The sequence below is a fragment of the Microcaecilia unicolor genome, chromosome 3, assembly GCF_901765095.1.
Source record: "Microcaecilia unicolor chromosome 3, aMicUni1.1, whole genome shotgun sequence".
Taxonomy (NCBI): domain Eukaryota; kingdom Metazoa; phylum Chordata; class Amphibia; order Gymnophiona; family Siphonopidae; genus Microcaecilia; species Microcaecilia unicolor.
In genome coordinates this window covers 210311118-210321857 of record NC_044033.1, presented here as the reverse complement: position 1 = coordinate 210321857, position 10740 = coordinate 210311118, and the positions used below count along the sequence as shown (strand labels likewise).

General features: G+C 46.0%; 1 protein-coding gene across 1 annotated transcript; it reads left to right on the top strand.

Moving 5' to 3' along the window:
• Positions 1–5710: 5710 nt before the first annotated feature.
• Positions 5711–9705, top strand: LOC115464340 (lymphotoxin-alpha-like). Its single transcript, XM_030194728.1, has 4 exons — positions 5711–5890; positions 7094–7145; positions 8260–8322; positions 9275–9705. Exons 1-4 carry the CDS (start codon positions 5711–5713, stop codon positions 9703–9705), a joined length of 726 nt encoding a protein of 241 aa, XP_030050588.1.
• The last annotated feature ends 1035 nt before the right edge of the window (positions 9706–10740 follow it).

Below are 10740 nucleotides of genomic sequence, written 5' to 3'. Positions count from 1 at the left end.
CGAGACTTGTATAGCTGTTTCTTAAGAGTTATTTAGCTATAAGTCTCAATATCTTGAAGTATAAACCCCTAGCACATCAACACACCTAACTCTCTTGTTCTTTTCTGAAGTTCCTTTATTGAATAACATAGATGATTACTCACAGTTAGATGTTCATAAGCACAAAGGAACCCTGTAGTTTCATGAGCTGTATCAGTGGAGAGAAGGTAGAAGCTTAAGTGGGATCAGCTCATTACAGAGATAAGAAAAGTAGTTCCACAGATAGAGGCAGCTCGGAGTTAGGTGTTTGGGAGTGCAGTACCCTCTTTTAGGAGAGTATTTTCGGGGTGAAAAGACTAGTGCTTTTCCAGAGCTACAACAGGATCATTGCTTTGTCCTGGAGCAAAATGGATACTGTCCTCATGGACAGGGGGGGGGGGGGGGGGCAGAGCCAGAAGCTCATACAGACTCAGAGAAGAAGGAGTAGAAAGGCCAATAGGGACAAAGGCTGTCCTCGAGTGGCAAGGGTGGCTCTAGGGGGCAGCCCCTGATTGGAGGAAAAGGTCATACCTGACTGACCTCTCAGGACAGAGGTAGTAAGAATGGCCAGGAAGCGCTGGCACATAAACAAAGGAGCCAAGCTTGGCTGAGACAGAGGAGTGATCTAAGCAGCATCACAACCAGTAGTAACAGATCTTATACAGACAGGCAAGTGGGGTTGCGTTGTCTGTGAACTACATTACACACAATGCATTGCTCACACACATATCTTAGCAGTGAAGACTGCAGCAGTCAAGATCTTTAGGAGTAAGAATAGCAGTGAAGGCATTAACACATTTTAGGGTCACACTACAACTAGTGCCAGGCTGTCAGGGGACAGAACACTGGGTACCCAAATACTGTTGTAGAATTAGCACACTCCCAGATTCTTATAGAAGGTCTCACCAGCATCCTGTACAGATGCCTTATCTTCTCTCCTCTGATTCTGGGTCTACCTGTCCTTATGCACCCTCCCCCTGGTGTCTTGAGGCATTAAATATGATCACTTTGAGGTCTCAGTCCTGACTGGTACACACCTCAATCGGGAAATCGAAATGACCTTGCACTTGGTAGGAAAAATGTTTGCTGTAGTTTAATGCCATTGAGTTAGAACACTGGTTGAACTTCGCAATCCAAGTGCACACAGCCAAGCTATTGGGATTTTTATATTTTTGCTGAAGCAGATGGGGAGATGCCCCAGTAAATGCTAAAAATTATGACCCGGGAGTATTGAAGAACTGATCTACACTTCATTTCCTTCCTCAAACTTCCTGTTTCATTTCCTTTATGACCTTTTTTGTTAATTTGCAAACACATCCTCTGACAATTTTTTTTTCGGTATGCAAAAGTCATTCTCTGTCCCAGTATGGCAATGCTTATGTTATGTTCTTATACGGTAACCCATAGCCGATTAATTGCTGAATATTGTGCTTAACTGATTATGCATTAGCCAGCTCTGGGAATCTGGAAATTCAAAGCCGGTGCCCGAACACGCGACATCAAATTTTAGCAAAAGCTGATCACCGCCTGCTGAATATTGATCACAAACTTTCAGGCTTATTTTACAAAGAGAAGGATGCCCATCTTTCGACACAAATCGCAAGATGGGTGTCCTTCTCACAGGGTTTCCCAAATCAGCATAATCGAAAGCCAATTTTGGGCGTCCTCAACTGCTTTTCATTGCGGGGATGACCAAAGTTCACGGGGGGGGGGGGGGGGGGGGGGGTGTCGGAGGCATAGCGAAGGCGGGGCTTGAGCGTGCCTAACACATGGGCATCCTTGACCCATAATCGAAAAAAGAAGGGAGTCCCTGACAAGCACTTCAACAACTTTACTTGGTCCTTTTTTTGTTATGACCAAGCCACGAAAAGGTGCCTGAACTGATTAGATGACCACCGGAGGGAATCGGGGATGACCTCCCCTTACTCCCCCAGTGGTCACTAACCCCCTTCCACCCTCAAAAAACAACTTTAAAAATATTTTGTGTCAGCCTCTATGCCAGCCTCAAATGTCATACTCAGGTCTATCGCAGCAGTATGCAGGTCCCTGGAGCAGTTTTTGTGGGTGCAGTGCACTTCAGACAGGTGGACCCAGGTCCACCCCCCCCCCCCCACACCTGTTACACTTGTGGAGGTAAATGTGAGCCCTCCAAAACCCATCAGAAACCCACTGTACACACATGTAGGTGCCCCCCTTCACCCCTTAGGGCTATGGTAGTGGTGTACAGTTGTGGTGAGTGGGTTTTGGGGGGACTCAGCACACACGGTAAGGGAGCTATGCACCTGGGAGCAATTTGTGAAGTCCACTGCAGTGCCCCCTAGGGTGCCCGGTTGGTGTCCTGGCATGTGAAGGGGACCAGTACACTATGAATGCTGGCTCCTCCCATGACCGAAGGGCTTGGATTTGGTCGTTTCTGAGATGGGCGTCCTCAGTTTCCATTATCCCTGAAAATCAGAAACGACCAAGTCTAAGGACGAGCATCTCTAAGGTCAACCTAAATTTCCAGATTTGGGAGTCACCGACCGTATTATCAAAACGAAAGATGGACGTCCATCTTGTTTCGATAATACGGGTTTCCCCGTCCCTTCACGGGGACATCCTACGAGGACGTCCTCAGAAAAACTTGGGCATCCCTTTCGATTATGCCCCTCTTTGTAAACTCCATGAGTAAGTCCATAAAATAAATCACAAAAGTTGTGTGTTTTAACTAGTGGCTGCAAAAGTGGCTACGTCCTTCCCCTGGGGTAATTTTTATAAAGGAATGCACGCGCATTCTTTCTTTTAGAAAATCTGTGTAAATTACGTGTATACTTATGACACAAGTTAGGTGACTTTAACACAGAAACATAGAAAGATGACGGCAGATAAAGGCCATATGACCCATCCAGTCTGCCCATCCTCTGTAACCCCTAATTCTTTCTGTTCCTAAGCGATCCCACATGCTTATCCCATGCCTTTTTAAATTCTGGAACAGTCCTCGACTCCACCATCTCCACCGGGAGGCCATTCCACGCCTCCACCACCCTTTCTGTGAAATAATACTTCCTTAGGTTACTCCTAAGCCTATTCCCTCTTATCTTTGTTATATGCCCCCTCATTCCAGAGCTCTCCTTCATTTGAAAAAGGCTCTCTTCCTGTACATAAATGCCCTTGAGATATTTAAACGTCTCTATCATGTCTCCTCTCTCCCTCCTCTCTTCCAGCGTATACATGTTGAGGTTCATAAGCCTGTCCCTATAATTTTTGCATTCAAGACCGCTTACTAATTTCATAGCCGCCCTCTAGACCGACTCCATCCTGTTTATATCTTTCCGTAGGTGCGGTCTCCAGAACTGCACGCAGTTTGACCTCTTACAAATTACCCTTATGGGGTAACTCATGAATAGTGAAGGGAGTGAGCGTTTCCTCCAGATTCTATATAGCGTACCTAGAGATCTGCACCGAAATCCAGGCGCATTCTGTAACAATGCATGTAACTTGGCTTAACAAGCTAACCAGCATTGACAGACCACACCCTCCCTGTCTCAGACAGCCTGAAAATCGTCGGCGTTACATTGGACCGCAACATAACACTACAGAACCAAGTAAAATCCACAACAAAGAAAATGTTCTACTCAATGTGAAAACTCAAACGCGCGAAACAATTCTTCCCAAGGGAAACATTTCGCAACCTGATAGAATCAATGGTCCTAAGCCATGTAGACTACTGCAATGGAATCTATGCGGGATGCAAAGAACAAACCTTAAAGAAACTTCAGACACTGATACGTTGTAACTTTTGTATGGGAGACAGAGGAGCAGGTGTTTTGTCCTTAATAGAAAGTGATACATTGTAGCTTCTGTATGGGTGTGGTGTGGGACCTAGAGTAACTGATTGGGTAAAAAATTGGTTGACTAGTAGGAGACAGAGGGTGGTGGTAAATGGAGCTTGCTCTGAAGAAAAGGATGTTGTCAGTGGAGTACCGCAGGGATCGGTCCTAGGGCCGGCTCTTTTTAACGTCTTTGTGAGCGATATTGCAGAAGGGCTGTCTGGTAAGGTTTGCCTCTTTGCGGATGATACTAAACTCTGCAACAGGGTGGACACACTGGAGGGTGTGAATGACATGAGGAAGGACCTAGCAAAGCTAGAGGAATGGACCGATATTTGGCAACTAAGGTTTAATCCCCAAAAATGCACGGTCATGCACTTGGGTCGCAAAAATCTAAGGTAACGGTACAGTATAGGGGGTGAAGTGCTTCAGTGTACAAAGGAAGAGCGGGACTAGGGGGTGATTGTGTCCGATGACTTAAAAGCTTCCAAACAGGTAGAAAAATAGATGGTCAAAGCCAGAAGGATGCTTGGGTGCATAAAGAGAGGCATGACCAGCAGTAAAAAGGAGGTGATAGTGCCGTTGTATAAGGCTCTAGTGAGGCCCCATTTGGAGTACTGCGTGCAGTTCTGGAGACCGCATCTACGGAAAGATATAAATAGGATGGAGTTGGTCCAGAGGGCGGCTACGAAATTAGTAAGCGGTCTTGAATGCAAAAATTATAGGGACAGGCTTATGAACCTCAACGTGTATACGCTGGAAGAGAGGAGGGAGAGAGGAGACTTGATAGAAATATCTCAAGGGCATTTATGTACAGGAAGAGAGCCTTTTTCAAATGAAGGAGAGCTCTGGAATGAGGGGGCATATGACAAAGTTAAGAGGGAATAGGCTTAGGAGTAATCTAAGGAAGTATTATTTCACAGAAAGGGTGGTGGAGGCATGGAATGGCCTCCCGGTGGAAGTGGTGGAATCGAGGACTGTTCCAGAATTTTAAAAGGCATGGGATAAGCTTGTGGGATCGCTTAGGAACAGGTAGAATTGGGGGTTACAGAGGATGGGTCATATGGCCTTTATCTGCTGTCATGTTTCTATGGGAGACAGAACAGCAGGTGTTTTATCCTTAATATAAAGTAATACAGTGTAACTTATGTATGGAGGAAACTGAGGTGAGCGGGTGTTTCATCCTTAATATAACGTGATATAGTATAGCTTGCATATGAGGGACAGCAAAGAGGTGTCTTATTCCTAAAATAAACTAGCATGGGGTATAACTCTTGTAATGAGTTAAGGTGAGGCGAGCAAACATCTTGTCCTTAATATAAAGTGATGGAGGTAATAGGAAGGGAGGAGATACTTGATGCTTAATATAACACGATACGAGGAAACTTGTGTTTGAGTGATGGTGACAGGAGCAGCATCTTGTCCTGAATACAAAGCAGGGGATCTCTACCAGGTCCTTGGGACACTCCCAGCCACTCTGGTTTTCAGGATACCCACGATGAATATGCAAGAGAGAAATTTGCATGCACTACCTCTACTTTATGCAAATTTATCTCATGCATATTCATTATGGGTAGCCTGAAAACCTGGCTGGTTGTGTCCCCAGGACTGGATTGTGAACCACTGCTATAAAATGTGACTTGTATATACATATATAGGTGACGGGAAGGGGGCATTTTATCCTTAAGAAAAAGTGACACTGCAGAAGTTCAACTCTCTCTTTCTCTGGCTTCCTCTGTCTGAAACCCTTTCACTGCTTTCGATGTTCACACACTGCCTCTCTCTCTCCCCACCCTGTTTCCTCTACCCGGGTTTCCCCCTGTGACCTCACTGAGGAATCCTGCTATTAATACGTGAAGGTGAGGGCCAGGAAACACTCAGACATGGACACCTCACACCTGTACACTCCTGTCACCCCACAGAGGGACCTGGAGCAGGAGCCGGTACAGGGGCAGGGGAGGAGCAGAGAAGGGGGCTGCCGACTCCTTGGAGGTCTGTGTGTGCTCTCGCTGCTGGTGGTTGCTGTCCTGCTCTTCTTGTCCCACACCCAGCTTCAGAAGCAGGTAAGGGGCTAGGGATGAGGTGGGGGGACCCCCTGATGCTGTGACTGAAGAGGCTGGTCCTGGGGGGGGGGGGGGGTTCACTGCACTCTCCAGATATGAGTGAAATGCAAACACATTGTACAATTCCCCAGGTCTGTCCGTCCTCCTGACTTTAGTATCCATCCATCCGTCTGTCTGTCTTCCATATCTGCTTCTCTGCTTTCTGTCCACCTCCTCATCCATGTCCTTCCTCTGTGGGTTTCTAAAACTTCCTTTTAGATTCTTCCCTTCCCCCTTCTGTAAATGCAGAGGTCTCATAATTCATGAAATAACAGGGTGAGTGACAGTCATGCTGACTGTGGCTGCCACATCTTGTGGGTTCCTCACTGGAAATATAGGGCTACAGTTGTGACAGCAAGGGAGAGCAGGAAGAGCTGATGTGCCTTCAGTCTACATCACCCTGCAGGGTCTCATGGAAAGGAGACGATGACCTCCCATGTCTAATGCAAGTTTCTGGGAGTTCCTGCAGAATCTAACAGTGCAAGGTACAACATTCTTATAAGAATATAGGAGTTGCCATACAGGGACAGACCTAAGCTCCATCACGTCTAGTATCCTGTTTCCAATAGTGGCCAATCCAGGTCACAAGTACCCGGCAAGACCCCACATGAGTAAAAAAAAAAAAAGACTTTATATTGCTTAACCTAGAATAAGCAGTGGATTTCCCCATGTCTTAATGGCTTGTGGACATTTAGGAAAGTTAGCCAAACCTTTTTTAAACCCTGCTAAGCTGACTGATTTTATCACATTCTCTGGCAATAAATTCCAGAGTTAAATTACAATTGAGTGAAGAAACATTTTCTCTGGTTTGTTTTAAATTTACTACTTAGTAGCTTCATTGCGTGCCCCCTAGTCCTAGTATTTTTGGAAAGAATAAACGAGCAATTTGCGTCTACCCCTTCCACTTTCCAAGCTGAAGAGCCCTAGCCACTTTAACCTTTCCTCAGAGGGAAATCATCCCATCTCCTTTACCATTTTTGACACCCTTCTCTGTATTTTTTGTAATTCCGCTACATCTTTTTTTTTAGATACAGTGACCAGAATTGCTCACGGTATTCTCTATATCTTATGCAGATTTGGGGGAGTCAACTTGCAGGATCTCACCTTGCAGTAAACAGCGTAGCTTCATTACTTTAACCATATCGTCCTTTCTTTAACTTGCAGGAAGAATCCAGAGACACCTTGAAAGAGGCAAAAGGCACCATGGAAGCTGCTGGTAAGTCAGATCTGTACTTCTGAGGGAGCATGAGGATAGGGGAAAATCGGAATATTACAAGAGAGACATGGGATATCTCAAGGGTCCTCTAGCATGAGATCCTTCTCTGGAGCTTTGTGCATCAGTGGTTTGGGGGTGGGGCTAGTGGTTGGGAGGCAGGGCTAGTGGTTGGGAGGCGGGGCTAGTGCTGGGAAGACTTCTATGGTCTGTGCCCTGAAAATGGCAGATACAAATCAAGGTCAGGTATACATATGTAGCACATATGAGTTTATCTTGTTGGGCACACTGGATGGACTGTACAGGTCTTTCTCTGCCGTCATCTATTATGTTACTATGAATGCACTACCATCTTCTGCTGTAGACCGCAGGGGTTGAAAATACCACAGGGAAATCCATCAAAATGTGGAGTGCAGAGGGTGAAAATACCAGAGGAGACATCTCCCCATCTCCAGTCCTCCCTCTTTCCTTTCTACCTCCCTCCCTCTCTTTTCCCATCCCTGTGATCTATTCTATCTCTCCTCTCTCACATTAATACCTGAGATTTTTTACCCGTAAAACTTCCAAAAGAAGGGGGTGGGGGCACTGGGGAAGGCAGACACAGAATCATATTGCTTATGACAACTAGTGGCTGAATTTAGGTCCATCGGGGTTCTGCTAGGAACCTGGCCGGCTAGGACCATCCCTACAATGACCAGGGCTGGGGGCAGGGACAGATATAAAAGAAGCTAAAAGTCCCCTGATAGTTGTAAATGAAGGTTTATGGTGCATCATATTCCAGCTCTAGTTCTGACTGAGCTAGAAGGAGAAAACTGCCAGGTCCGGATGGATTCTACAGACACAAAGCAAGTTTAGAAAATGGTTTTAGATATGCAAAATTACTTGACGTGATTGAATGTGCTAAATGATTCCATCCAGTTTGCAGAAAGGTTCGGGATCATGGCCACAGAATTTCAAAAGCTTTGCTTACAGAACTTTCTAACATACCTCAGAATTTACCCCTGAGCTGCCACGGGGGGGGGGGGGGGGGGGGGGGGGGGGGGAGATGTGGGCACTGGGCATTGCAACATTCTGGGCACTAGACAATGAACAAAATACTTCTTTCTCTTAACACCAGGACACCCCGAAGCCTTGAAGTTTCAAGCCAACCATGATGGGAAGACCGCGGCTCATTTAGAAGGTATAAGAACATCATCATCTCATTGGATTCCTTGCTGTCTATCCTATTTACCCCCTCCACCCTCCCTGGCCTTCTATTGCTGCTGAAGTGCTTTCAATTTTGCTGTGCTTACAAGGTGATGTGTATCTCAAACAGCAGAAAGAGAAAGAGAGGAGCAGAGAAGGAAACCATCAACCAGCAATCCTTTTGCCTGCTGAAGGGGGATGGAGAGGAAGAAGGAGGGAGGGGGGGGGGGGAGAAAAAGAGGGCAGATTGCGGATTAAGCAAAAGGAGAAAAGTGGAAAGTGAAGAGGATGGAGAGGATGAAGGCTGTGGTAGGGGGAGGATATGGGATCAGGAGAGGTATGGAAGGGTAGATGGTATGAGGGTCAGGGTTGGAGTTGGAGGGAGAGGGAGGGAAAGGAGAAGGTCCTGGAACAGAGTGAGGTAAAGAATGAAAAATGGGAGATGAAGCATCAAACCAGGGATCAGTTGAATGGGGCAGAGGGAGCGAGAGAATGGGGATGAACTTTGGGGGGAGAAGATAGGGAGAGAGAGAATCATTCTGGGGATCAAACTTGTGGGGATGGGGAGAGCACTGATTCAAGGATTACTGTAGGGGAGAAAAATGGAGAGTGTTGGGGATCAAGCACTCCAAATAAGTGGATTTCCCCTTCTCTCCTCAACATTCATAATAAAGTTGACTCAAGTGATCCTCCAATACAGTCATACCACTTGATGATCTGATTGATGCTGTTAAAGGGTGATCTCGTCTCTAATCCTGCACTGACCCAATGTCCTGAATGATCTTAAGATCACTCCCCCTTCTGACCCGGTACTGTCCCAGCATCCCAAACACAGCAGCAGAATCACTGTCCCTTCTGAGCCAGTATTGACCTAGTATCTCAGCATAGTGTTAAGGGGTCAGTCTTTTCATTGTGTTTTTACCTTCCCAAATTCTCTCTCCCTCCAGGAGAACGTGATACCTCTGGCCGCCTGCAATGGCTGGACTCCACTCCCCACACTTTCACCCAGCAAGGCCTGAGACTTGTCAATAATTCTATGGTGATCCCCGCAATGGGCCTCTACTTTGTATACTCCCAGGTGGTCTTCAGGGGACTTGGCTGTCTGGAAAACCAACCCATCTATCTTTCCCACATGGTTACCAGATTCTCCACGCAGTATCCAACACAATTTCCACTGATGAAGGCTCAGAAATCTGTCTGTACTGATGTGAGCCCCAGCCACCACAAGAGAAGACCCAAAAACCTTTGGTCAAAATCTATCTACCAAGGGGCATTGTTCACTTTGGAAAAGGGGGACTTCCTCTCAACATCGACTAATGGTATGGAGCACCTAAGTCGGGATTCCGGAACTGCATTCTTTGGTGCCTTCATGCTCTGAGGGGCAGCAGTGACTGTGAATATTTAATAATTATGGGGTTGGGAGGAAGAGGAGGAGCTATGTCCCAACCCCCATCTCATTATGACTTTGGCAGCTTGACTATAGGTCCCATTCACTTGCAGAGGTATCATGTCTTCTGCTAAGTTGCAAAGGGTGGCTGGACATTGAGAGTTTGGTGGCGACTTTCCATGTCCCACTGCAGGGAGGGGAGGAGGGAAAATGAAACATCCAGTGTAACTTAATCAGAATCTCAGTGGAATCCATGCTGAAACCTATTTTGGACTACTGTGATGGGGGTGGGGGATGTAGGGTGTTTTCATATGGTCAAGCTTCTGAGGAGAATATTGCAAAATCTCGTAACAAAATGGACAGAGGCAGTGGGCAACTTATAGACTAACCAATTTATTAAGGCATGATCTTTCAAGGACTAGAGTCCACTGTTGAAGTGGACTCTAGTCTTTGAAATCTCATGCCTCAATAAACCAACTAGTCTATAACAGAAGCCACAACCCAGTCAGGTTTTCAAGCTTTCCACCATGAATATGCACAAGATCAGTTTGCATACAATGCATGCCAACCAGTCTCATGCATGTTCAGGGTGTAAATCTTGAAAACCCGACTGGGTTGTGGCCCTTGAAGACTGTGGTTGCCCACCCCTAGTCCATGAGTTGCCACTTGCCTCTCTCCATCAAGTTACACCACATCAGCGTGGGCTAGTCCTTTTTAAAGCAAATCTCATGGTTTATCACAACAGTAATTCTACAGAGTACCATTCAGTGTGTGATACACTCTGCCATGTCACAATATATCATGACAGAACTACTGAGCAAACTTGTCACTCAATGCAGAGTATTTTCTGATGAATTTCTTTATATTGTGACAATTCTGATGGACGGAGTGGCAATATAATGTAACATATAATATATCGTGACAGTAATGCTACTCACTTGCATGGCAACATACTACAAGGTTAGTATCATAATACCAACTCTACTAGGGCACCGGTTTCATTGGCTTTCATTGTTGTGACATATT

What these genes read in the sequence shown, in the direction of transcription:
- LOC115464340 (XM_030194728.1), top strand. Translation starts at nt 5,711, where the DNA reads ATGGACACCTCACACCTGTACACTCCTGTCACCCCACAGAGGGACCTG. An exon ending in AGGCACCATGGAAGCTGCTG is followed by an intron (nt 7,146 to 8,259) that starts GTAAGTCAGATC and finishes TCTTAACACCAG; the next exon opens with GACACCCCGAAGCCTTGAAG. An exon ending in GACCGCGGCTCATTTAGAAG is followed by an intron (nt 8,323 to 9,274) that starts GTATAAGAACAT and finishes CTCTCCCTCCAG; the next exon opens with GAGAACGTGATACCTCTGGC.